This window comes from Juglans regia, chromosome 3, assembly GCF_001411555.2.
Source record: "Juglans regia cultivar Chandler chromosome 3, Walnut 2.0, whole genome shotgun sequence".
Classification (NCBI taxonomy): domain Eukaryota; kingdom Viridiplantae; phylum Streptophyta; class Magnoliopsida; order Fagales; family Juglandaceae; genus Juglans; species Juglans regia.
Genome location: NC_049903.1, coordinates 1,383,071 through 1,409,830, shown reverse-complemented (window position 1 = coordinate 1,409,830; position 26,760 = coordinate 1,383,071). Strand labels below are relative to the sequence as shown.

Below are 26,760 nucleotides of genomic sequence, written 5' to 3'. Positions count from 1 at the left end.
ATGACCAATTATTATGGCTTTACATTTTAGTTTTAATCCAAGACTTCGCATGTTACCTGTATACCATTTATACTTTTATAGTCACTCGTTTAACTGCATCATTCAGGGTTATTTTAGATACAGAAATCATATCACCTTATTTCATCTTGTCATTACAATTTTTTTGAAATTTTATATAAAATATAATAAATAATTTAAAATTTTTAAATTAAAAAATAATAATAATATTAAAAAATAATATTCTATTTAACTCATCTAAAACTATTTCATCTCATTATCCAAACAAGTCATCGATCGCCCCACAGCTAATCATGTCAAATACTTAATAAAAGTCACAAATCCATTTTGCATATTGATCTTATTTATATTGGATTATAATCAACGTTTTAATAAAAGATTCTTGAAAAATCTTATACATGAATAAATGCATATTAATACATCTTATTAAGCCTGGATTCTAAATTAATCTCATAATTACAATTTTATCAAATTTTTAAACAAAATATAAAAAAAAAATTAATTTTTTCAAATCTTAAAATAATAATAATATTAAAAATAATATTATAATAATATTTTATTCAATTTATTTAAAATCATCTCAACTCATCTCTAAATTTAAACGGAACTATACAATTTTGACAAAAAACTTAGAGAGATAAATAAAAATTATTTTTATTATAAATTAAATCTAACTTAATATATAAAGTTATACACTGTCATTTTATTTTGTAAATTTATTTTTCTAAAAAAATTTTGTGTTCGTTATACTTTTTTAAAAATTAACCACATCACGTGCTTCTCTTCTTACAAAAAACTCTTGGGAATTTCATCCATAAATGGGTGCAGATAATCGTGAAGGTGAGGGGAATTTTGTTCACGTGAAACGTTCCTTACCTTATGAACAGTTCAGGAAATATCAGGCAGTGACGTACGATATTTCGGGTTATTAATTGCTGACTTCATCCCAACACCAGCATACAGTGTTTACTCCAATTTGGTTGGTACGGGCTTATATTGTCAACATTTTCACCAAATTGGAAGTTAAAATTATTGCTTTACCTTACTGATAATAATAATAATGATCTCTTAAAATATTTTGATTTAGGTTTAATTTAAATAGTAAAATGAGATGAAATAATTTTAAATAAAAATTAAAAGTTAAATAAAATATTATTTTTAAATATTATTATTATTATTTTAAAATTTTAAAAAATTAAATTATTTATTATATTTTGTATAGAAATTTAAAATAATTATAATGATAAAATAAGATGATATAAAATACTTTTAAGTCTCGTTTAAATTCATATATAAGTTGATATGATTTGTGAATAATAGAATAAAATATTATTATAATATTATTATTATTTTAAGATTTAAAAAAATTAAATTATTTATTATATTTTATGTGAGAATTTAAAAAAATTATAATCATAAAATAAGATAAATTAAAATAAATTGAAATAAATTTTTAATCCAAACAACGCTACTATCCAAACACAACTTAAGGTGAGTTGGTTGGGAGTTGGAACTTGGGACATATGGATGTGGGAGGCGTATCAGTTTTAGCACATCGATCTAAAATGTATGAGGTGGCCGGGGAGAATGAAGATTGCGTTAGGAGGTAAAACCGTCTATACAAATATATTTATTGTTTTAAAATAATAAAATGGTAAGTTTTATATATTATTTTAAAAAAAATATAGATAAATCTAAAATTCATGTAAAAAAATTAAATTTTTAATAATATATTTCATATTTTCTCAAGTATGCGATTTTTTTTTTTTTTTATAACCAAAATTTTCATTAATAATCACCAAAATCATTACAAACTTTGTTTATCAACGCAAACAATAGAACTGAGCAAACTCCCAGACATTCATATCTTCAATATGCCAAGCAAACTTGGCCAACTTGTGTGCTCCTTCATTGCCCAAGCGTCCCACATATTGGATATTGCACTGGTTGAAACTTGAACACCCATCGGCTCTTTAATCTCCTTGAGTACATTACCAAGCACAAACATAGAGAAGGAATGTCAGTGGTGTTTTAAATATCGTTTCATACCGGTTAGTATCACCAAAATATACCGTACTGGCTGGGTAGTTAGTACAGATAAATATATTATTCATATTAGTCAAAATTTCAATCATATCGACCGGTATCGAGTACTAGTATGTACCTACCGATATATCGGATTTTGGTCTATATACATATTTTAGCCTTTATTTTTATTTTTTTCATTTATTTAAACTGCAAACTCATTTTTAAACCTTTAACTTAGATCTGATTATTTATAATTTATATATAATTTATTCATATATACATTATTTTAAAATGATATTTAAAATAATATCCATATCAAAATATCACGTTTGAATATTTCAACTGAAATGAACATCGAAAGGGCTTTTAAAATATTGGTGTTAATAGCCTGCACCAACACAAGTGAATCAGATTTTATAATTAGATTTGGAATGCCCTTATGTATGGCTGCAACCTGACCAACCCGGTTCATGTTTGGGGCCGAGCCGAGCCGACCCGGCTCAAGAACAGTTCAAAACGATATTGGCCGACCCGACCCAAGATTGGAAGGAGGTAATGGAACCCCAATAGGAAACGACCATTGTTATAGAGTACAACCATTCTTATAGAATAGTTCGATCAAATCCAAAAACACCTTACACCTTACAAACATCCACGACAAGAAAGTAACATTATATATTTCTAAGTTGACATCGATCAATAGCATAGAAATTGTTTGAGAACACCTCTATTTCTGCTTCGTTCAGCATCCCAAACTTGTGATAAATTCTAACCAGATTAGCCTTAGAAGGCAAAGAGGAGTCTGGGCCAAATGTCAATGAAATCACTGTGGGTGAACCTTTTCTATCTGGTTTGCATATGGCCCCAAACTTTGTCCGATCAAAACCCAGCATCCACCAAAACAAACAGAGCCCATTTTCTAGAGAATTCATGGTCTATCTCGGTTCAAAATTAATATCAATACAAACAGAACCAATCGATTCCACTTCTAGACCTAACCCAAACATCCATGAAAACACAAGGCAAAGAAAAGCATCAAAAGAAGAAGAACCTTTTGCGAAATCTCAGCCATCTCTCACTGTCTTGTTTTCGACCAAAACCCATCGAAAGAAGAATAAGAAGAATCTTCAAGGGGAGTGTGATCCTGGTGGAGGAGCCGATACTCCATGTGCAATTTCTCAAGCAAGGACTCGATGTCGACGTTGTTATCGATGGCGACATAGAGTCCGGTGATGGAAGCCGCAAAGATCGCATATGTTGTTCTCGATGGAGGCTAGGGTTTTTGAGCTTCTGGCTTCAATTCTTTGTAAGAACATTGAACTTTTTTTTTTATACAATTAAGGATATCAGTTTCAGCAAGTTCGATTCGCAAGTTACTTCAACCCATTTTTTTTGTTCAGGTCGGATCGGGTGATAACGTTTTCTGCACAGCCCTACACCTATGTAAGCAGAGTTGTAGCCCTAGTAAAATAGCTAGCAATTCAACTTCTCGAGGATCATTCACTGCACATTCTTTCTTGCTAGCAATCAACTGTACGTAACGTTGCTCACGTGTCAAATGTAGGTTTCAATTAGGTAAAATTTAATAGATAGTTTTAGATAAAAATTAAAAATTAAAAATTAATTTTTAATATTATTATTATTTTTAAAATTTAAAAATTTTGAATTATTTATTATATTTTATGTGAGAATTTGAAAAAATTGTTACGATGAGATAAAATAAGATAAAAAGTTAAGTACTGTTTAAATAATGAGATGATATGAGATAGTTTTGAATGAAAATTGAAAATTAAATAAAATATTATTATTATTTTAATATTTGAAAAGTTAAATTATTTATTATATTTTATGTAATAGTTTATAAAAATTATAAAAATAAAATAAAATGAAGTGAGAAGAAAAATTTCGGTATCCGAGGCATTAAATGTAGAATTTCAGCGTCCACGAACCGTGATCTTTCTATTCTGGTGCAAGAATATAAAAGGAAGCAGAGTAGTGAAACCCGACATTAAAGAAGGAAAGAGAGAAAGTGAAGCGTCAGAGACATTAAAGACACTCAAGATATATTACGGGAAGAGGACAACTGGACAAGAAAGCAAGAGAAGATCAAATTTATTGCCAGAAGGCCATAGCTGTGAAGGTTGTGTGAATTCTATTCTGAAAGCCGATCGAACAATAAAATCACTTCAGCATGTCTTCCCAGATCATGCTCAAACCACTACCTTTCGTCGACCCCAAGGGCCGACCCGTTGGTGGCACCGAGTATAGTTGGTGCCGAGCGGTGCCTGGTGGTACTGGCATAGCCGTCCTCGCTATTCTCCTCTCCAAACCCCCAGATATTGCACTTCTCCAAAATGCCATCTACGAGCTTCAGAATTCCCACCCAATTCTCAAGTCCAGAATACATTCCAACACCAGCACAAACACAATCTCCTTCATCACATCTCCTAGTAGTACTGGTACTCCTTCCATTCAAATAAAATCATTCACTTTGTCTGCAACCTCTAGTATTCTAAACAGCCTTTCTTGTCCTGCTAATACTATCTCAACCTTCCATGCAATCCTCGAACACGAGCTGAACCAAAACGCTTGGTATAATATTCCGAATCCTTCGTCATGCACCACCGTCGACACGTTCTTTGCAAGCATATACGCTCTTCCCGACACAAAGTGTGCTGTGGTGTTCCGGGTTCACGTCTCGGCATGTGACCGCACCACGGCGGTGTCTATACTGAGAGAGTTGCTGGTGTTGATGGGTGGGTCAGGAGAGGGAGAAGAGGAGGCCGGAGAGAAGGAAATATTGGGGAATGATGAGGGGAAGATTTCGTTGGGAATTGAGGATCTTATTCCTAGCGGTAAGGCTAAGAAGACTCTTTGGGCACGTGGAATGGACATGCTTGGTTACTCTGTCGATTCTCTACGCCTCACAAATCTCAAGTTCCAAGATACGAGGTCGCCTAGATCGTCTCAGGTAGTAAGGCTCCAAATGAACCAAAACGAGACGCAGAGAATCATCGCTGTAAGTTGATTTATATGCATGAAAAAACTTATTTTTTAAGCCACTTATTTTTTGGGCCGTTGATGGCTCGACTCGTTCTTGCAGGGATGCAAATCAAGAGGGATCAAACTATGCGGAGCATTGGTAGCAGCTGGATTGATAGCCGCATATAGATCTAAACGCCGAGCCGAAGATCAACGAAAGAAGTATGGAGTAGTGACTCTCAATGACTGTCGTTCCATTCTTGACCCTGCTCTTTCCACTCATCATTTTGGTAAGCCCCAGCCACCAACTCAATCAGTATCTATTAGCACACGATAATTCTGCATTTTTTTCACTTTGCTCGTTCAAACTCCTTAAATTCTGGTGGTTTGGATAGCACAAACAAAGCCTCTGATCAACCCAAAAAAAAAAAAAAGGATCGAGTTCTTGCCATAACATGATTATAATTTATGATCTGCACTTGAAACTTCATAATCCAATTTGTGAAAAATTCTGCTTAACTAAATTTTTATTTCACTTTTATTAATTATATTGTTGAGATGACTTCTAATTTTTCTTCAAAAAAAAAAAAAAACATTCTAAGACGGTTGAAAACTGCAATAAGAGTATGGATTATAGAATTATTTTAATTTTAAAAAATAGTATGTTATTAAAAAAAAATGTGCAAAGTCATTAAGTTGTAGGTACGTATAATACAGATTTAACCGTCAGTTTCCACGTACTTAAAACTTAGCACGTTACTTTAACCAGCTGTTGGATAACTTGGATTGGAGGCAAGCTGCCTTAAACAAAGGTAGGGGTGAAAAAAAAATCTGAATCGGTGGATTTGGTCTGGCATCAAGTTTGGTTGTATTAGTTTTATTTATTTTTAAACTCGTCAAAATTGATTCCGTTTTGGTTTATTATATTTTTGATTTATTATATTTTATGTAAAAATTTAAAAAAATTATAATAATAGAATAAAATAAAATAAAATTCTAAATCCAAACAGAACCATCTAATTGTAAAAGATAAAAGTTCGCGTAATTCATTGAATGAAATATTATTCAGGATTAAAAAAAAAAAATTGCATGTTAGTTGCTGGCCGTATCTATTAAGCCACCTAGAACAGCCAGTACCACATAGCCAAGAGACAGACTCAAATATTCAAGATTTTTTATTTTTTATTTTTCTAAGCGAAATGTTCAAGATTAACAGATATATGTACTGGCCTGTGCCACAGTAACTAGTTGACTGACCTTGCAGTGAATAATTTTTGGGCTATTTTTCAGAACAATTCTAGGAACCTCTTAATTTGGCGTGCATGATAAAACTTCTAGGACCCTTTGATATTGTCACTATTTGAGTGTATAAAATTTAACAATATGGGCATTTCATGTTTTTTATTAATAATTATATGGTACCGATCAATAACACTGTCAACATCTATAATATTCACATAACATCCCTGATCTGATAAATATGTATTAATTATTAAAAAAATAAAGTCAACTTTCAATACATGTATGTCACATTAATAATATTACACGAATGTGATCATATGCTATAATGTTGTAAAGAATGCTGCTTCCTTCAAACTGGTTTTTTCCTAAAACAATACTGGGGAGACCGATGAAGTGGCCGATAAAAAAAAAACCATAAAAGTGCGTATCGCGGACCATAGGTGCACTTCATCTGTGCATGTAGTACCAACCTTTTTCGTAATACCCAATAAAACTACATATTAAATTAATTAATCTTTTTTAATTTTTCAGGATTCTACCACTCTGCCATCCTCAACACCCACGTCATCAGGGGTGGAGAAAAGCTATGGGAGCTGGCCCAGAAAACCTATATGGCATTTGCGAACTCTAAGAATTGCAACAAGCATTTCTTAGACATGGCTGACCTAAACTTCCTCATGTGCAGGGCCATTGAAAAGCCTGGCTTGACTGCGTCGTCTTCCTTGAGAACATCCTTCATGTCTGTCTTCGAGGATCCCGTGATTGATCAATCCAGCGAGTTGCGGCGAGATGTAATTGGAGTGGAGGACTTTATGGGGTGTGCCTCGGTTCATGGTATCGGCCCATCCATCGCAATCTTTGACAAGATAACAGATGGAGGCTTGGATTGTGTATGTGTGTACCCAGCGCCATTGCATTCAAGAGAACAAATGCAAGAGCTGGTTGATGCTATGAAGGGTATTCTCGTTGAAGGTGGAAATTACTATATGGAGTGAGCGAGAGCCTAGATGCATGCATCATGACTCGCGGGTTGGGTTACTAAATTCTGGATATTATTTTAGCAATGTGAGGGTACTTACATATATTATGTATGTGTTTCTGCATAAATTGTTTATTTCACATTAATATTTAGTGCTCACTTAAAATGATGGGTTAAATATTAAAATAATCATTGTTGTTTGTAGGGATGGACAACATGGCGCTGTACCCCGCTACTCTGCCCCCGCATGGGCGGGCGGGCTACCCCGCCATGCGAGTATCATCCTTAGTTGTTTGCCCCCCTGTGCTGTCAACTTTGGTCAAATCATTCTTTGCCACTATTTCGGTAGTTAACTATTAAAAGCTAATAAATATATGATTCGTATGTCTTATATTTTAAAAATTAGAAAAACATATAAATAATATAAAAACAAAAAACTATTTAAAAATTAGAAATAAAACTTCTAAAAAACACATTTGCATCGTAGGAACAATTTTAGTATTTAATCTTGAACACTTTTTTATTTTCATCAAACATACCAAAATTCTAGACACGTTTTATCTAAAGTTCTGTTTGTTTTAGATAAAATAAGATTACAATTAAAAGTTAAATAAAATATTATTAAAATATATATTTTTAATATTAACTTTGTTTTGATATTTGAAAAGTTAAATTATTTATTTTATTTTGTGTAAAAATTTAAAAAAATTATAATTATAAGATGAGATGAATTGAGAATAATTATTATTTTATTTTATATAAAAATTTAAAAAATTTATAATAATTAAATTAAATAAATTAAAAGAATTGTGAAAAGGGTAGCTTAAAATCTCAACACCACACACACAATGATATATCACAATGTTCGAGCCCCAAATGTAGCGTTGAATTTCAAGTAAAAAATTTCTCTCTCTCAGACGTCTAAGCAACATTTTCTTGCGGAATATTCCACTGAAGATGTCGAATAAACACGTGGAAAAATAGTGTTTTTTTTTGTAAGAACGGGGAGGGTAGATTTATTTCTTTGCCTTCTATTTAATTTCGTCGATCTCTTTCACTCACTTGCTCCCTTAATTTCTTTCTTGCTAACATGTCTGACGAGAGCCCCAACCCAGAAGTAGCCGAGCCAAAGACTCGAACTGTGGGTGGCACCGAGTACAGCTGGTGCAAAGCCGTTCCCACCGGCACCGGCATCACCGTCATAGCCCTCCTCCTCTCTACACCCCCAGATATCTCGACCACCCAAACTTCCCTCCAAAATCTCCAAAATGCCCACCCTATCATCCGCTCCAAGCTCCACTTCCATACCACCACTAAGAATTTCTCCTTCCTCATTCCTCCCACCACTCACCTCCAGATCCGACCGTTCGATCTCTCATCAACGTCCCAAATCCTCCAGAGCCTCCGAAACCCAAACGACCACCCCTCGTCCATCACTCCCTTCCATCTAATCCTCGAACACGAACTGAACCAAAACAAGTGGTTTGATTCCGACCACCCATCGTACACAGGCGAAGACGTGCTCTTCGCGAGCGTGTACACGCTGAGCGAAGCCCAGTGGGCCCTGACGCTCAGGCTACATACGTCAGCATGCGACCGCACTGGGGCCATGTCCCTACTGAGAGAGCTGCTGGGGTCTGGAAGAGAAGGGGAAGGAATGGAGATGGAATTTGGGGACAAAGGGGAGGTTAATTTGGAAATTGAGGAGCTTATCCCGGCGGGCAAAGCAAACAAGCCGTTCTGGGCGCGTGGAATGGACATGCTTGGTTACTCTTTAAATGCATTGAGGTTAACAAATTTGGATTTTAGGGACGCGAATTCGACTAGATTTTCTCAGATGGTGAGGCTACAGATGACTGCATCTGATACTGAGAAGCTTCTCGCAGTAAGTCGTATTGGGCAATATTTTCATCACTTTTGCCAATGTTTTATAGTCTTTACCGCTTTACAATTACTAGTAGCTGTTGAGTGCAAGACAAGTTGAGTTTAATTTTAATGCGGTTGGTTGTAAGATTAATACAGTATAATTTTAAGTTGAATGATATATTTAAATATATAACTTTTAAATTATTAAATTTATCTTAATTAAAAACTTTTTTATATTTAATCTATAACTTTTTTTAATTTAACATATTTTTATACGTAAGAGTTATAACATTTTTTAACTTTTTACCAAATTATTAAATTCATTTTTAAATTCAATTTAGATAAATTTTACATAACTCTATTTACTATTTAATTTATTATTATTTATAAAAAATTGAATCCAGCACAACTTAGAAACGCATCCTAAATGTCCTGCTTCTTAACGTCAACTGTTTATTTGGCACCCAAACTCGCATTTTTAGAAATGTAATACCAATTTTCTTTATCTTAAAATTTGATATTTTTGATATTATATATATATATATATATATATATTTTTAAGTAGTATAATATATTTATTACAATATTGGTTGGGACGATAATTGTGCATTTATTTCGTTGGCATGATTTGTGGTTATCTTAAGTTGCGTAAGAAAATGAAAAGATAACAATTAGATGTCCAAAGTACGGCCTGGGCCAGGTCCTTATCCTGGAGTAACGTCACGGACCCTTTTCTCTTTGTTCAAATGGCTTCCACTTTCCTTTCACCAACAGCAAAGATGGGGCGGTGTGGGCCTATGGGCTACTACACCTGTGCAGCCCGTCGGGTTCTTATTGAACTCTAGACGTAGACAGTAGACTTGATATATTGGGTTTTTATGATGTTTTTTTTTTCAGTGGACCTTATCCCCTGGTATTACTCCCTTTCTAATATGATATCACCTGTTTCCCGACATAAAACATAAGTTGTTATTTACCCAATTGTAAAGAGGTGACTTGTAAAATGGATGAAAAATAAGTGATGTGACACGATCTCAACAATTTTATGCTAAACGAGGATGAGCAGTATGTTAGAAGGAGAAATTGATAACTTTAGTTATCTGTTGGTCATCTTTAGGAAGGGACAAGTATAATTTTTCCCAACTTTCAAATCAATGTTTTTGTAATGCTGTCAAGGGCTGGCTAGAATAATTTTTTGAGGCTCAAAGACTGACTTTTAACCTTACTACCGAATGGTATGAAGCACTAACCCTCAATAATTCATATGATAAGATCTGTCATAGGTGCATAGGGGTCACTCATATGCGATTCGAATTTTCAACTACCTAGATGCTTAATATAAGCTCTTCAATTCATGAAAACATGAGCGAAAATGCTTTGGTCCATAATCTACGTGAATTTGTCAAACAATGGCATACTCTTTATAGCTATCTTAATTAAGTTGGTGAACTATATCTTAGAGTTCCAAGTTTGATCATTAGCATCTTCCGTTTGTCTTTTCTTGATTCGTGACCTCGCCACTTGTGTTTTGGCACAAATTCTGTAGAAATGCAAGTCAAGGGGGATTAAACTTTGCGGAGCCTTGGCAGCGGCTGGATTGATTGCAGCTTATACCTCTAAACAACACCTTCCTGATCAGCAGACGGAGAAGTATGCTGTGGTGACCCTCGTAGACTGCCGTTCAATTCTTGATCCTGCCCTTTGCAGTCACCATTTAGGTAAACCTCGTTCCTAAGAATCTTATGCATGCTAAATATATAAGGGGTTATGGAGTTGTTTTGTATGCCCAAGTCTTCTTTGCTCAACTTGAATTAGCTCTATACAGAAGTTGGTAAGATGACAAAGGTATTTGTAACAAGCAGGATTCTACCATTCTGGCATTCTGAATACACACGACATGTCGGGGGAAGAAAATATATGGGATCTGGCGAATAGATGCTACACGTCCTTTGCAGATGCTAAGAAAAACAACAAGCATTTCTCAGATATGTCTGACCTGAACTTCCTCATGTGCAAGGCCATTGAGAATCCTAGTTTGACCCCATCATCGTCCTTGAGAACCGCCTTAATCTCGGTGTTTGAGGACCCCATTATTGATGATTCTAATCAAATGCATCAATTGATTGGGCTGGAGGATTATGTAGTATGCGCTTCAGTCCATGGTGTGGGTCCCTCCATTGCCATATTCGACACAATACGAAATGGTCGTTTGGACTGTGCATTTGTGTATCCAGCGCCCCTTCATTCAAAGGAGCAGATGCAAGAACTAATTGATCATACGAGGAGGATTCTTGTGGATGGTTGTAATCAATTGGAGAGTGAGAGCTAGACGCCTGCTTTCTTTCTTGGAGCTATATATTTTCTTACGAGCTTGTGATTGTGAAATGCCCTCTTTCTTTTGTTTGGGACGATGAACATACAATCGTTGCATTTGATCTTGATGCACATCTCATTCATTTCCCTTTCCTTAAAATGTTGGAATTTGATCATATGTGGTCTTCAAACTTAAACGGATCAAAATGATCCATTATCCAACTAGCTGCACCAAACCGTGTCTCAAAACCTGCAATACTCCAACCGCACCAAAGATACATATGACTGCATGGTTGAGCAGGTGAGAACACAGTCCTGCATATAACTGCATCAATCATGAATGGAAGCCGGAGTTCCAATGATCCATCGTTTGGGTTAGAGAACTTATCGGTTAAGCAATCAGAGGTTTGCTTGGATATTTGATTCCGATGTGCACGAGATCAGCAGCACTATCGGTTTTTGTGAACTATATATATGAAAAAAATTTCTCATCAATTACTATTCACCACTCCATATTTTGTGAAAAAACTATAGGTGTAGAGTGTAAGAGTAAATAGTGACTGATGCATAGTAAATCACCTATATACATATATTCAGTGATTCACTTAGCAGTTCTTTAGATATCTTTTCGAATCGACATGTTGATTGCAGAGGACAGGTAGTCCAGCTGCAAGTATTAATACCCAGCAAAACAATCCCAGCTCTTTTAAGGTCTATTCTTTTATTTTACCGTGTGGATTATATGGATCATGAGTATAACCGTGGAAATCTACTATCTCTAAAAGGGGGGAGGGAATCAACGTGTAACCCTTCCATTTCGTTCGAGAAATTGGAATTAAGCTCATAACACATATGATCAAAATTACCTCAGCCATTTTGAAGAACTGACTTGTATTTCTATAATACATGTCAAATATCTACATCCACTGAATGGTAAGCACCTATTAGAGATCATTATAGGGCCCATGCACTTGCATTGGTATAAAAGTACGTACTGGTTCTATATATATATGTGCTATCTATCTTCTACAATCTAAACAAATTCCTCAACTAGTTTCCCGAAGTCAAACTTCCCGTTACTGCATTCTACAGCGTTTAAAACCTCTTGAAAAGTAGAGACACTGCATGGAACCACCAAACCAGTGCTTTGCTCGAACCCAAACTCGTTGCATGACTTCTCCAACAGCATCTTGAAAAGTGGGTGCGAGAGAAAGCCGGTCGGAACCACGAACCTTTGGCGCTCGTCCCCTACATACACCGCGAAGAAGCCTGTTGGCGTTGTGGAAGAAGGGGAACCTTCCTCAAATTCCTGGAGCAAGCATTCATGATGTGATGGCTCCTGATCAACTCCACCCATAGCCTTTACCTTCTTGGTTAGCTTCTTGAAAGATACCATTTTCTTCCCCAGCATTTTTTTTTTCCCCTTATCCTACAGTACTTCAAAGAGGGGAGAAGGGAGAGGGTGGTTTAGCAAGAGGATGATGAAGATTTTGAGGTCAAACAGAGAGCTAAAGGGGAAGTATTCTCATGACTTTGGGCAGTGGAAATGGATGGGTGGAGAGGGTTTTATTTGCAAAGTAGTATGGGTGGAATGTCGCGTAAACTGTTGTATGTTTGACTCTATAGAAAAATGTGGAATCTATGATTACAGGGATTTAATTATTGATTCATTTATATTTAGCAAACTATTTGCAGTTAATAAAAGTTTAAGGTTATAGGTATTTTCAAGTATTTTATGAATAATAATAAATAATAATAATAAAATAATATTAAATAATAATAAATAATAAGTAAATAATAAATAATAATAAAATATTCTGAAAATATTTGAAATATTCTCAATATTTGAACTAGACGAGCAAACAAGCATCTTTACTTACCGATATAAAGAATGATAATCCATGATGGGATGGCAATACATTATCCCCCACATTTGTTGGTGACACATTGTTGGGTGGCCAGAGAATCCTAGTCAACTGTTTTTATTTGGAGGTCGGTAAGAATCCCCATAAAAGTGATACTACTCGATCTCCCACGACATGCATGTAAATCTGTCAGGTCCATTAGGGGGTTGGGGGAAAATGATAAAGGTGAACATTTGCTGAAGAATCTATTGAGCTTAATTGAATAAATTAAGAAAAACTGACGACTACTGATTGTTGCTTAGTTTAGTGAATTTTTAAATCTAAACCACCATTTCTACCTTATCGGAATCTTAGTTCAATCAGTAATCAGAACAAATAAATAACTTCCACCTTTTAAACCAAACTCCATATTTTATGCCAAAAATAAGAAGAGGAAGGTCGGGCTACTCAAAGGAAGGAGCGCGCCTCTTAAACATCTGTAAATTCTCTTCTCTTTGCCATGGGGATTTTGATAAGAAAAATCACATGGCCGGCCATGTAGAAAAATGCTTTGCCAACCATTAAAAAAAATATATATTCTTTTCTGGAATTTAAGGGCAGAAAGTGTTTTGGTGGGTGGCATGATATATATACTTGGAGCTCCATTATTGGCATTAATTTAGTAAGAAATAATCAATAAAGTATGTTCTTAAATATTATCAGTACTAATTAAAACAATGGTCAAAAGACCACTCAAACGTGTGAGGTTGGGAAGTCCTCTCACCTACAACTCAAAAATAAAGAGCCGGAGAAATTATAATTAAGGGAATAGTTGACACAAGAGCCAAGAGAACACGAATTAGGCTTCGAATTGGGTTGAAAATCCATTAATAATACGACACGTTGACTCGTTAAGTCCTATGCCGGCGTGACTCTTCCGTATGTCCCCCCCATCGTCCAATTTGTACTTTGAAAGTAGAATGCATGCATCGTGTACCGATTTCACTTCGACTTTTGGATGCCTACTTCCACTTGTTCGCCTAAGAATTAGAAAGTCAGAGAAAAAAAGAGAGATACAGATACTCTCACACTACTACAAACGAGTTGGACTTATGCAATCAACTATCTCATTGGTGATAATCACTTTCTGTATGCAATTATGTAATTACAACGATATTACTTCATTTATCATAAAGAAAAAATGAATTAAGTTTATGAATTTCTTAATGGTATATATGAGATCTTATTTACAGATAATATGAGATTATTTTTCAACATATCGATTATCGAAAAAATTGCTTGGATAAAACTCAATTCCAACGAAAAAGCTTGACATTAGATATTAATGATGATATTTTGAATGAAATTTAATAAATTGTTGTAAATTATTCTACCCTTACGACCATATTCTATTGTAGTGTCAGACTAATCTATCAATTTCAAATGTCTTCTAATTTGAGAAATATCATTGGGTCACTATAAATTAATGTTTCGTACATTTTAGACTTTCGTTGGGGGTATAATTCAAAAGTTCAAAGTCTATCGATTGCACTTTTCTCATTTGGCATTGTAATCTCAATATCAAATTTCCCATTGAGTGTAACATGGAATTACTCCACTTGCAAGGTCCCATCTTGTCTTCGTCATGCCAGTACCTTATTTTTATCTTAATTTCATTATTTTTACTAAATTCAATTTTGAAGCATTATGAACTATGAATACATTCTTGAAAAATGATCAAGTATTAATTTGAACCATGATTTTCAATCAAGCAATGCTAGATACAGCCGCGCAGTACGTAAGCATTGCGTAATTTTTTTGAAAAGTTGTGGGGTTCATTATTATAAAAGAGTTTTGTCATGTACAAGCAAGTTTATGTACCAATCTGCGTACTAATATTGTTATTTTCATATTCTAAATTCAAATTATCACTGTTTTTAATAAAATATATTTTCTGACCAATTATATTGACTAGATGCGCGTATTAGTGCGCAGAATCTCTTACAATTAAATTTTTCTATTATAAAATTAAGTTTTTTTTTTCATGTAAACTTCACATTTACTTATCTTTTTTTATAAAAATTACGTAATATTTACGTACTCTACGATTGTAAATATCATTTATTTTTTATTATTATTGTTGTTATTACTATTACTATTGTGTCTCTTGATTTCATTTTGATAGCTTTTTATTATTATTATTCAGATTCATGTTTTACAGTATCAAAAGTAATGTTAATCAAACTTCCAAGCAATTGGGTGTTGGTCAAAATTCAGAAATTATTAAACCAAAAAAAAAGAAAAGTAATTGGTGACTTTACAATTTAAATATTTTAATGCAACATATTGAGAAGATCGGGTGTTTGGTCTAGTGGTATGATTCTCGCTTCGGGTGCGAGAGGTCGCGAGTTCGATTCTCGCAACACCCCATCACTTTTTATTTTATTTTAAATTTTAAGTGGGCCGATTTCTTCTCATTAGGGCCCATTATTACATCTCCAGCCCAATAGATAGCCATTGTAATCCAGTCCAGCTGCTAGCAGAATATTTTATTTAGGGTTTTGCGGAATCCCACCCATCCTCCTCCCCTCTCTCTCTCGCGCGCGCGCTCTTACCCGCTCGTAGGCCCTTCAACATGAGCAGATCAGGCCAGCCACCGGATCTCAAGAAGTAAGTCTGTCACTCTTTCTCTCCAGAGCAGTTGGTAACTTGGTTCTGGGATTGTAAATTTAGATTCTAACTCTATATTTTCCTTGTTATGTAACAATACATGGACAAGAAGCTTCAGAGTAATAACATTTCTGCCTTCATTTCTTTTCCATTTTCTTTTTTAGGTTTTGTTCTATTATGCGTTTTTTTCCTTTCTTTGGTCCCTGAGAAAATCCAAGACTCGATGACCAAGCTGACTGTGAAGCTTAGTTGTAGCCATTTTTTCAATTTTTTTCACAGAAAGTAAAACTGCTTAGAAGTTAGTACTTGACATTTAGCTTCTCATTTTGTTCCTCGCCGTCTATTAAATTCTTTAACTGTAGCAGTTGCATTCTCGGAAAGTGTATTATTTTGTTGTTGGGCTTGTGAAATATTGTGTTGTATTGTACTTTTTGTTTGTGGTCCTTATAAGATAACCCTGCCCGGGGTACTATTGGTATTGCGGTCGTTTGGTGAATGTTTTGTACCGAAACTTTTTTTTGGCGTTGACTCTTTGTTGCTCTAAGTGTGAAGGTAATTGTAACTTACACTGGCCTCCTCTTGTCCTAATCACTAGTCACGGGTTTTACATTGTGGTTAATTCGTCTCGGGGATGTCTTTTCAAGTTTGTTTGGTTGTCTTCTTTCGTATTTGTATTCAACCATCGGGTATACCATAGGTCTCAATAAGATTGTAAGAAGTAGAGAGTCGTAGAGACATCCTTCATGTGCCCAAGGATGCACATATTGGAAGTCCTTGGAAAAGTAATTTAAAGTGTAGAAGTGCTCGTTTGCAAAGGTTCTTTTGCAATTATTTGTTAGGGTTTGTGGTTTATGTTCTCTACAAAGTCTTGTTTTCATGAAACTCACTTGATATCTCGAGACAGTGATGTGCATCTCATCCCCTGGGTTCGTTTTGAATAACACAACATGCTGACATCTCAAGTCTTTTAAGTTTCATCCCTGAATTCTTTATCAGCCCATGGATGGATTTTACTGAGGACTTTTAATTAGATTTCTGTTTGTGGTGCCTAGTAATATTGGATACATTTATGAGCAAACGAAGATGTAACTGATGCACGTGCGCATGTGTATGTGTGCCCGTGTGGCGGGTATGTAGCTTAGGTAATTAATTGTGTTTTCTTTGGACTCTTGAGCTTCTTAGGCTCAAATACTCTATATTTACAGTATTATTATGAGCACTCTTCTTGTGCCAAGGAATGATTGATGTATATAGTTTAATATATTTGTAATGGTACCCAATAGTTTTATTTTTGAAGCAATTGGTGTTTATATTGCAGTCAAGTTGAATGCAAATCGGATGGTTGTTGGAACACTTCATGGTTTTGACCAGTTTATGAATCTAGTGGTTGACAACACCGTGGAAATGAACGGGAATGAGAAAAATGATATCGGAATGGTGGTGGGTACTTTCTTTTTTTGTTTCCTAGCTAGCTGATAAAACCACCATTAGAATAATGATAAGTTGATTACCGCTTACTTTTTAGCTCATATTACCTTAACTGCTGCAGGTGATCAGAGGAAATAGCGTGGTCACTGTTGAGGCTCTTGAACCAGTAAACAGAACTTAGTAGTTTCATAATGCTGCGGATTCTCTGTGTGATCTAGTGTTTGCTTTGGATGGCATGGCTATTATTGTGTGAAGGAAGGTGTTCTGATAATCTGGATTAGGTGCTGATTTTGTGGAGCAGTTTAGAACTTATTTCTGCATTCCCATTTTCAAGCACAGATTTAATAGTATTGTTTATTTGTATGGATGCTGTTGGAATAGCCATGACTTTGGTCAATATAGTTCTGATACTTTATAACGATTGGCTTATATGCTTTGCTTCTCCAGCTGTGTCATTGCAACTGATTTATATATTTTTTGACTGTGACACGTCTGTTCGGTATCAAGGTTTTGGAGGATTATATGTGCTATCAAATCAGCCTGAATATTTATATTTGGCTGTGGTTGAGCCCAAATTTCAAGCTATATTACCATTATTTGTTTAATCTTAATTTTTGTCCGGTCAGATGAGGTCATGCTTATTCATAAAATTTAAAATTATTCCTAGCATTTGCAGGTTGCATTTTATCCAACAGAGAGGCCCCTCTTGCCGGCTCCCTAGACCTATCCCCCCTTCATCTCAAATGTATTTGGCAATTAGAATAAGAAAGGCTTTCTTTCAAATTTTCCATTGAACGTTGTATTCCGTTTATTAGGATGCAATATGAATGGAGGTTGATATTGTTCGCGTTTCATTCTTGTGGTTAATATTCCTAGGACTACTGGACTGGTCCTTCGGTTTTAGGGCACACAAAAAGATGAACAGCTGCCCGCCCCGTGCAGTTTGAATTTTGAATAGTGACTAACCTTGTGAGTTTCAACGGTTGTCTTCTATTGAAGTTCGCTTTTCCAATCCAATAAAACAGGTCTATTTTGCTTTACCTTTTTCTTTGTACGCCCACTGATAACTGAAGAACTGTCTCAGAAGGGCATCAAGCACCTTTTGGTAAGCAAACTAAAATTGAAACCGGCATCGAGGTCTAAAAATCAAAGTAAAAAACAACCAGCTATATATATATATATATGCTGGGAGATGCTTCACACGAAGTAACAAAGATCTATGCATCATGTTATATTAATAGAGTCGTAGACAACTCAGACCCACCAACCACTGGAGAATCTCTCTGTTCTTACATTATTACCACTTGCTAAAAATTTGTGTTTGTTAAAAAGGTGGCACATGTGTTTGCTGGCAACAATACTAGATTAAGGTCATGATGGCAGTGTGTTTTTACAGCTGCACTTCCATTGCTTATGCAATACTTTATATCGCACAAGTTCTTCTTTCTTAACCTATTTTTTTTTATCAGAGTCGGAAGTTTTTATTTGTCTTCTGGATCTTGGAAGAGGGTAGGTTGTTGTTGTGGTCCAGAGGCTTGTTTAATCATTTGAGAAGAAGAACGAAAATAAATTTTGGTTGTCACCATCTTTGGTTGGTTCCATGCATATTAGTTTTAATAATGGGGTTTCGGATAAACATGCTTATGTGGATAGCTCTTAGTCCAAACTACAAAGTTTTCTTGTCCAAAATGATCATTATTAGGTCCAGGAAATCCCTTATTGTAAGGGATTCAATCATCTTAAGAGCTCATTAAGCTTTGATAAGGAACCAAGGAGCACTGTACAGACAATATTTTCGAGTTTCGAACTAGAAGAACCAGCAGACGTGTTTTCAGGAAACTGGTGGACCCAGTTTCAGACAATATTTTTAATGTCTCTTATCGAAACTTATTATTAGGTCTGGAACTAGGTGGCCTTAACTCTTCGACATTACTCAACGAAACCCCCCAAAAAAACAAACGATAATAAACGAAAAAGATTAGTCTTTGATGGTCTACTTGGGCTTCGATTCTGTCTTTTACTTGTCAGAATCATGCGGCTTGCTTAGAAGACCCTTTGTGCTTCTAGATGTGTAACTGTCTAATTACAGTCTGCATCCTAAAAAATGTAAGCATATCTAGTAGAATTATGATTATAAAAACTAACGTCTGGATTGTTTTTCTATATAAAATAAGATGAAAAGTTATAAGTTAAATAAAATATTATTAGAATATATATTTTTTAATATTATTTTTATTTTTAAATTTAAAAAAAGATAAATTATTTATTTTATTTTATATAAAAATTTATAATAATTAAATAAGATAAAAATAAACTATACCTAATTATACGAAAAAGTCTTGATATCACATTACTAACAGATTTTCATTAATATCCATATAACGATAATATTCTTTTTCCCCCAAAAAATTATAAAAGTCAACACAAAACTTTGACAGTTGGAGATAATGATGGATAAAACACAAATATGGAAGTAAGCATAATGATTGCAATCAAGAATGGTATATTCAATTTCCATTTTGTAATTTATATTTCTGTAATAATTGTATTAGACAGAAATTTAAAATTATACAGGAATCTACCATATTGCAGTTGACTTAACACGAAAATGGCAGAGATCAATTTCTAAAGCTTAAGGCTTGTTTATATGTAGATAAGGTTTTATTTTATTATTATATTTTTTTAATTTTTATGTAAAATATAATAAATAATTTAATTTTTAAAATTTTAAAATAATAAAAATAATATTTTAATAATATCTTATTTAAATAATCTCATTTATTATTAAAATTTAAAACCCGTATCATATATATGTAGAGAAGGTTTTATCTTATTATTATATTTTTTTAATTTTTATATAAAATATAATAAATAATTTAATTTTTAAAATTTTAAAATTTTAAAATAATAAAAATAATATTTTAATAATATCTTATTCAATTCGTATAAAATAATCTCATTTGTGAGATTACTAAAATCTAAAATCCGTATCATATATTATTGTAAGGCTCGTTTGTTATTATTAGATTACTAAAATCTAAAACCCATTATCATCCCCGCTAGAACTATTGACCATCGTTGTTAGTATAATCATTAATCTTGTTTCCTTAGGGTACAATAAGTGCACAGCGCCCTACAATCCTAAGGTGATTGATTAGACGGCTTGCTTGTGAAATGTGAAGCGCAAACAACTACCCACCTCCATTTTCTTCCCTCGAACTAGAATACAAAAGCAAATTAATAGTTCGTGCTCTCTCTCTCTCTCTCTCTCTATTTCCATCCTACTCCCCTCCCCGCAAAATCCATACCCGTTCTGCTTCTCTCTCTGTCTCTCGCTTGCTACAAACCTCTGCGCAAGAAAAGCCAGCAAGGATAGAGGAAATAAAAGAGACAAAAAAGTTGATGATAGGCACATCTTACCCTCCAAAGACCTTCCTTGAATCCAACTCTACTCCACATTCAGTCCCAAATCCAGGTCTTGCCAAAGACGCCTCCGAAAAAATTCCAATAAAAATTAGCCAAATAAATTTCGACGAAGAAAAAAAGTGGAAAAAGACTCTGTCTTGCCCACCAAATAATTTCCCTAAATATGACTGATGTACTCCAATCTCCATCTCACTTCCCTTCGCCTTCAAGCTCTTCCACACCGAATGATGGGTCACACCCTCGTGCCCTTATTAACAGTCCTACCATAGAGGACCATTCGGATATAGAGGAGGGAGAGGAAGGTGTTGGAGGAGGAGACAGGAAAAGGAAGGAAAGGGACAGAGAGGGAGATCAGCTGTCTCTTTTAGCACTTTTGGTGGCTGCTTTTAGGAAGTCTTTGATTGGGTGTAGCACTGCTGGGTCAGGGAAGCTCTCTTCCATGGAGATTGGGTGGCCTTCCGAAGTCAGGCATGTTGCCCATGTCACGTTTGATCGCTTCCATGGTTTTCTTGGTTTGCCTGTTGAGTTTGAACCTGAGGTCCCCAGAAGGGTCCCTAGTGCCAGGTCTGTATCTAAATTTCGTGTTTTCTTTCATATTGTCTTTCCTCCCTCAGCGTGTATGTTATGTTTTCACTTAGAAGTAGTTTTTGGTCTTTATGAAAAATTTTACTCTGGGTTTTCATAATCTGGTGTAACACATTCTTGAAATTCCGTTCTGAATTTGGGATTTGTTTGTAATTCTAATTATTTCTGTTTTCCTGTCAATTCCTTCAAGTAAGTCACGTTCTTTGCTTATACAAATGGGTAGCTTTGGATTTAAGTAAAGAATCTAGTTTTGGGTTTTATTTATTGAATTATAGAGGGTTATGCCCCCTCGTAAGGCATCGTATGATGATATTCTTCGTAATCTTGTGTATGAATTATGTGACATTATTATGTTCGATTAGCATAGTACCATGTCTTTAGGAGTTGTAAGATTTGTGCGGGTTGAATAAACTAGAACTGGGGCTGGATTGGAGTCACTAAGAATCATCTTGACCGTCTGTTTATTTTGGTTGCGTTTCTGATTTAGAGATTTTCTCTATCCTTTTTGAGTTTATTTACTTGGCTCTAATTTCGTTTTGATAATATGGCATTATGTTTTGCTTTGGTCTTTGGTATTAGACCTACTGGCGTACCTCATGTTGGGCTCGGTAATTCAATTTCACCAATCATCTTGCCTTTTCCTTTTTAAATGTGACCTACTTTTGAAGGGTGTGTTTTCAAGCAACCAACTGGACCTTTAGTCTCTATTTTCTGGTTTTTCATTGTGATCCAAAGCCAATTGGAATAACCACTCTTAACTCCTCTTTCACGAACAATATATTGACAGTTTCATTAAAGAAGGAAATAATGTGGTTTTATGTGAGGGTAAAAACAAGTATCTACTTGATGCTGTATACCTGGGCGGTCCTTTGCGTTCTCTCACTTCCCCCCCGTTCTGCACACTTAAATTCTCATATACAGGACAACTCTTGGGCGATCTCATTCTCTTTCATTTTTTAGATATTCATATGACATGCTTCTGTTGCCAGTACCTTTGCATTTGCTTCTATTTTTTTTCCAAAGGTTCATGTTACATAGTTTACTTACTATCTGTGACATTTATATACATGTTTGGTTGTCATTCTGCAATGATCTGTGTGTATCTTCACAAGTCATATGGCATATTCTACTTTCTCGTTTTCAATGATGACTGTTTCCAAGCTATTTATACTAATGACATAGATAATTTTCATCTGCAGTGCAAATGTTTTTGGGGTTTCAACGGAATCTATGCAGCTTTCATTTGATGCAAGAGGAAATAGTGTGCCAACAATATTGCTGATGATGCAAAGGCGATTGTATGCACAAGGGGGCTTGCAGGTACTTGATTATTAGTCCTTTGTTGTCCCTTTATTCTTCAATGTTAAGTGGATGTGACAGTTTATTACATTGAGGTTCAACTATTAAATCATCAATAATGCTGAAGTCACTGAAATTTGGGTCCCAATGGTGTCTTCCGACACCTTTTTTTTTTTTTTTACTTAGTGATTAAAAAATTATTTTTTTAATGATAATGTGAATTTTTTTAAAATGTTTAAGAATATTAAAAAAATGTATGAAAAAAATAAAAATAAAATAAAAAAGTCATTATGCCTTATCGGTAGAATTTGTCGTGCTACACCCTGACTCTTAAATCATACAGGGTCAATAGAGTTTCTTCCATCACGATTACTTCTTGAATGGGACTTTATAATGTAGCACTGGAACTTTTAGAAATCTTCATACTGTTCCACTCCAGCAAACATTAAATGACTGTGAACTCAAACATGCAGGCGGAAGGAATCTTCAGAATTAATGCTGAGAACAGTCAGGAGGAGTATGTTAGGGACCAATTAAATCGAGGTGTGATACCAGATAACATTGATGAACACTGCCTGGCCGGTCTTATAAAGGTACGACATTGCTGACTGATCTTCTCCTAATCTGTTCATCTGTTCACGCCTAATGCTTCGTAATAAAGAACTCGTGCTTTTGTATTGTTTACAACACGCCAACTGAGTTGTTTTTTTTTCCCCCTTTTGCGGTACTGATTTTCTAATGTTAACTGTAAACTGTCTGGTGCATCATTCATAGGTTGCAGATACCCCCCCCTTTCCAAACAAAAAAAAAAAACCAACCTCCCAATTCCTTCATGCTGGTGGATTCAAGGTTGTCAACTTCAACTTCACATTTTACGTTAATCTGACCTTTTTTGTGCTTCAATAGGCTTGGTTTAGAGAGCTCCCATCTGGTGTTTTGGACTCCCTCTCACCAGAACAGGTGATGCAATCCCAGTCAGAAGAGGAGTGTGCTCAGCTTGTGCGACTACTTCCACCAACAGAAGCTGATCTGCTGGATTGGGCGATAAACCTAATGGCAGATGTCGCACAACTGGAACACTCGAACAAGATGAATGCTCGCAATATTGCCATGGTATTTGCACCGAACATGACTCAGGTGAATGAAAGTTATTTTCTTTCTTACATTTGACTCACATATATAAGCCAAATCCATCTGTGTGGAGTGGAGTGGAGCTGAGGTTTGATTGTATCCATGTTCATATGTTCCTCTGTGGTGTTCATGGTTGTGCCTTAAGCTTGTGAAAATAACAGAGTTTGTTGACACGACAGGGAATTAACTAGGAGCATGCCAAAATCTTCCTAAAATCAGATAATTGTTCAGATGTTTTACTAACATGAAAATTGTGTCACGATGTTTTACTAATAATCTTGTTCTGCCGTCTGTCTTACCAAGAACCTTATCTTTCATTGACCCTAGTGCTCAGGTTATTATACCAAAATATGGTTTTGATCATGCAATCTGGTTAATTTGAAGTGCAATAACGGCCTTCCTAAATTTGATGCACATGCAGATGGCAGACCCTTTGACTGCATTGATGTATGCAGTCCAGGTGATGAACTTTCTCAAAACTCTTATTGTTACGACGCTAAGAGAAAGAGAAGAATCTGTGGTAGAGTCAACTCCTAATTCACACCTGGAGCCTTCTGATGAGGATGGATATCAAAGCTCTTCAGAACTTTGTATTCAGGGACCCAAAGAGGAGGAAAACAGTGTTGAAGAGAAATCCTTTGCTGCTGAAGACCCGGCATTAGAGAGCCCTGGTCACTCAATTCAAGGTGACACTACAATTGAACGTGGAGCAAGAAATTTCCTCCATTCTAGTGAAATTGTCACTCCTGGGGGGAATCAGTCTCTGGTTGATAACTGTCCCTGTGAGGTTGTTTCTCAAGTGAATTCATCCTTTGTAAGCGGACTGGAAGAGGGTGGTTCAACAAAGCCGAGTGGAGGGGTTCCAAAAAATATTTCCAAGAGCAAAACTGGCCAATCAAGTATTTCAAGTATCAAGAAGGGATCCAAAAAAGTCAACGAATGCGTCATGTCTCGTGCACCAAGACCTGCAGAGAAAACCAAGGGGCAAGGAATTGTTGGGCGTATAAACTCAAGGACGGAGCTGTTTGAAGCCTGGCGTTGAAGGGGGCTTTTGATTGCTGTTTCTGGTGGGATTGGGGGGTGGGGTTGGGATGGCCAGCGGGTAAAACCAGTTGGGGATATTGCATTTTCCACCTGTGGAAAAAATGTGTATGATTTTCATGTGTGCTTTTTACAATGTGCTTCTGAGTGGGGGGTGGTGGGTGTCTTTGAACTTTTCTTGCTTCTTTAACTTGTCCTTAACCAGTTCTAACATCTTTGTGTTTCCACTTCCATAGTACAACAGCCTTTGTTCAATTGAAATGCCTTTGACCACTGAGCTGTGGCTTTTGAAAACCCTCGTCAATTCTTCTTCTTTTGATAAATATATATTTTTTAATATGATGATCTATTGTAGCAGGAAAAAAAAAAAGAGAGAGAGAGAGAAATATCTCTATGGAAGAAAACAAATTTTCAATTATCATAATTCCTTATAAAAAGATGATTTGAGGAGAAGATCGTCAAATCATATTCAAGCAGCAGAGTGGGCCCATAAGATTGACTTGGTACCGGCCTAGCCCAAAGGAAAGGGATAAGTTCTCAGACCATTCAAAAAGCCCGACCCAGTCAAATAAAAAGGACAAAAATAAAAATAAAGGAGTAGTTCTACCATGTTCCAATGCCAGATCCGACTGATGTGGCATGCCACGTGGTTTTATTTATTTATTTTTAAAAAAAAAAAAACAGAGCACAACAACTAGATGGAAGTGAAGCTCTGAACTATCCCCCACCTCCGTATCGACGCCGGTCCGCCCCACCTCCTTTGTCAAACCTTTGTTTGACACTGGCATCCAGTCCGTGTGATAAAAGAGATCCATTTCAAGCGCCGTCTTCCGGCTCTCCTCCATCCGGCCTCCAATCCGAGCAGTAGATTTATTTTCCCCTTATTCGAATAGATTTTGATCTACAAATTTTGGACTGGTACTCGAGAATCCGAGTACACTTTGATCACTATTAAGCAGTCGAGAACCCGTGGCCAGTTAAAAATAAATAAACAAAGTTTAAGAAAAGGTAAAAAATCTAAGTTACATTCAGAGTGTTATGATTAAGATTGGATTAGTTAAAATTAAAGTATATTTTTTATAAATATAAGATGAATTTAACTTTTAACTTTTAACTTTTTCATTCACATAAGTCTTCATATTAGAATAGCGATTTTTTCATTATATGACAATAAAATAATATAAAATAAATTTGGCTTTGACTATTCACATCAAATCTTTACATTGGATTATCTATTTATTCATTATATAGTAATGGGTAATTAATAATTTCAAAAATATTTTATTTTTTTAATTATGAATTTATTTTATTTTGTCATATTTTACTCTTCATAATATTATATATTAATTAGTAATCATATTCTAATTATATTTTTTCAATTGTCATTTAAAAGATAGAGATAAATAATTGATATAAAATGAAGAGATAAATATTTAATATAAAATGTATTTGATAAATGAATAGTTCCTTTCAAATTTAGAAATAATTTTAGAAGTGACTGTAGTTAAATTTCAATTATTTGGAATTTCAATTATTTGGAATTTTTAGTTATTCCTATGTGATCACATTTTATAGTTTAATAGTCAAATTTTTAATAAATTTAACTTTTAGCTAATCCAATAAGAGTGCTCTTAAGATCTAATCTTAAAAATCTGTTTCTTCATCGTCATCCTTGTTTTCTGCATATCTCCAATTAGGAGTGTAAAAAAAAAAAAAAAAAATTTGGAAAACCAGTCCAAGCAAGCCCGAACCGGTCAAACTGGTTCGATTTTGGACCGATCCAGTCTGGAACCGGTTCCGTAATGGCCAAATCGGTTGGAACTGGTCCGGTTCCAGTTTTAAGCTTTTTAGGACTGGACCAGTTCCATATAATATATTTTTTAAATTAAATTTTTATATTATATATAA

General features: G+C 35.0%; 5 protein-coding genes and 1 non-coding gene across 7 annotated transcripts; 5 read left to right on the top strand and 1 right to left on the bottom strand.

The window, feature by feature from the left end:
• Positions 1–4,102: 4,102 nt before the first annotated feature.
• LOC108983302 lies at positions 4,103–7,446 on the top strand. Of its 2 annotated transcripts, none has more exons than XM_035688849.1 (3): positions 4,103–5,017; positions 5,150–5,318; positions 6,802–7,446. In XM_035688849.1, exons 1-3 carry the CDS (start codon positions 4,238–4,240, stop codon positions 7,263–7,265), a joined length of 1,413 nt encoding a protein of 470 aa, XP_035544742.1. In that variant the 5' UTR covers positions 4,103–4,237; the 3' UTR covers positions 7,266–7,446. The 2 variants fall into 2 exon arrangements, with proteins under 2 accessions (XP_035544742.1, XP_018810437.2); XM_018954892.2 differs by having other exon boundaries at positions 4,103–5,065; positions 6,802–7,444.
• An 845-nt stretch (positions 7,447–8,291) lies between these two features.
• Positions 8,292–11,604, top strand: LOC108983304. Its single transcript, XM_018954894.2, has 3 exons — positions 8,292–9,134; positions 10,662–10,833; positions 10,978–11,604. Exons 1-3 carry the CDS (start codon positions 8,340–8,342, stop codon positions 11,442–11,444), a joined length of 1,434 nt encoding a protein of 477 aa, XP_018810439.2. The 5' UTR covers positions 8,292–8,339; the 3' UTR covers positions 11,445–11,604.
• An 810-nt stretch (positions 11,605–12,414) lies between these two features.
• LOC108987689 (auxin-responsive protein SAUR15-like) lies at positions 12,415–12,928 on the bottom strand. The gene has a single exon (XM_018960667.2). It carries the CDS (start codon positions 12,837–12,839, stop codon positions 12,462–12,464), a length of 378 nt encoding a protein of 125 aa, XP_018816212.1. The 5' UTR covers positions 12,840–12,928; the 3' UTR covers positions 12,415–12,461.
• Positions 12,929–15,629: 2,701 nt separating this feature from the next.
• TRNAP-CGG lies at positions 15,630–15,701 on the top strand. The gene has a single exon. It is a non-coding gene; the product is annotated as a tRNA-Pro (tRNA).
• A 134-nt stretch (positions 15,702–15,835) lies between these two features.
• On the top strand, positions 15,836–17,816 carry LOC108987688 (probable small nuclear ribonucleoprotein G). Its single transcript, XM_018960666.2, has 3 exons — positions 15,836–15,942; positions 17,261–17,382; positions 17,492–17,816. The coding sequence occupies exons 2-3, from the start codon at positions 17,281–17,283 to the stop codon at positions 17,549–17,551; spliced, it is 162 nt and encodes a 53-aa protein (XP_018816211.1). The 5' UTR covers positions 15,836–15,942; positions 17,261–17,280; the 3' UTR covers positions 17,552–17,816.
• Positions 17,817–20,537: 2,721 nt separating this feature from the next.
• Positions 20,538–25,079, top strand: LOC108987690 (rho GTPase-activating protein 5-like). The gene is made up of 5 exons (XM_018960668.2): positions 20,538–21,360; positions 22,581–22,701; positions 23,154–23,273; positions 23,587–23,817; positions 24,233–25,079. Exons 1-5 carry the CDS (start codon positions 20,960–20,962, stop codon positions 24,851–24,853), a joined length of 1,494 nt encoding a protein of 497 aa, XP_018816213.2. The 5' UTR covers positions 20,538–20,959; the 3' UTR covers positions 24,854–25,079.
• The last annotated feature ends 1,681 nt before the right edge of the window (positions 25,080–26,760 follow it).

What these genes read in the sequence shown, in the direction of transcription:
- LOC108987688 (XM_018960666.2), top strand. Translation starts at nt 17,281, where the DNA reads ATGGTTGTTGGAACACTTCATGGTTTTGACCAGTTTATGAATCTAGTG. An exon ending in AAAATGATATCGGAATGGTG is followed by an intron (nt 17,383 to 17,491) that starts GTGGGTACTTTC and finishes TAACTGCTGCAG; the next exon opens with GTGATCAGAGGAAATAGCGT.
- LOC108987690 (XM_018960668.2), top strand. Translation starts at nt 20,960, where the DNA reads ATGACTGATGTACTCCAATCTCCATCTCACTTCCCTTCGCCTTCAAGC. An exon ending in GCCTGGCCGGTCTTATAAAG is followed by an intron (nt 23,274 to 23,586) that starts GTACGACATTGC and finishes GTGCTTCAATAG; the next exon opens with GCTTGGTTTAGAGAGCTCCC. An exon ending in TTGCACCGAACATGACTCAG is followed by an intron (nt 23,818 to 24,232) that starts GTGAATGAAAGT and finishes ATGCACATGCAG; the next exon opens with ATGGCAGACCCTTTGACTGC.
- LOC108983304 (XM_018954894.2), top strand. Translation starts at nt 8,340, where the DNA reads ATGTCTGACGAGAGCCCCAACCCAGAAGTAGCCGAGCCAAAGACTCGA. An exon ending in ATACTGAGAAGCTTCTCGCA is followed by an intron (nt 9,135 to 10,661) that starts GTAAGTCGTATT and finishes CAAATTCTGTAG; the next exon opens with AAATGCAAGTCAAGGGGGAT. An exon ending in CCTTTGCAGTCACCATTTAG is followed by an intron (nt 10,834 to 10,977) that starts GTAAACCTCGTT and finishes TGTAACAAGCAG; the next exon opens with GATTCTACCATTCTGGCATT.
- LOC108987689 (XM_018960667.2), bottom strand. Translation starts at nt 12,839, where the DNA reads ATGCTGGGGAAGAAAATGGTATCTTTCAAGAAGCTAACCAAGAAGGTA.
- LOC108983302 (XM_018954892.2), top strand. Translation starts at nt 4,238, where the DNA reads ATGTCTTCCCAGATCATGCTCAAACCACTACCTTTCGTCGACCCCAAG. An exon ending in AGACGCAGAGAATCATCGCT is followed by an intron (nt 5,066 to 5,149) that starts GTAAGTTGATTT and finishes TCGTTCTTGCAG; the next exon opens with GGATGCAAATCAAGAGGGAT. An exon ending in TCTTTCCACTCATCATTTTG is followed by an intron (nt 5,319 to 6,801) that starts GTAAGCCCCAGC and finishes TTAATTTTTCAG; the next exon opens with GATTCTACCACTCTGCCATC.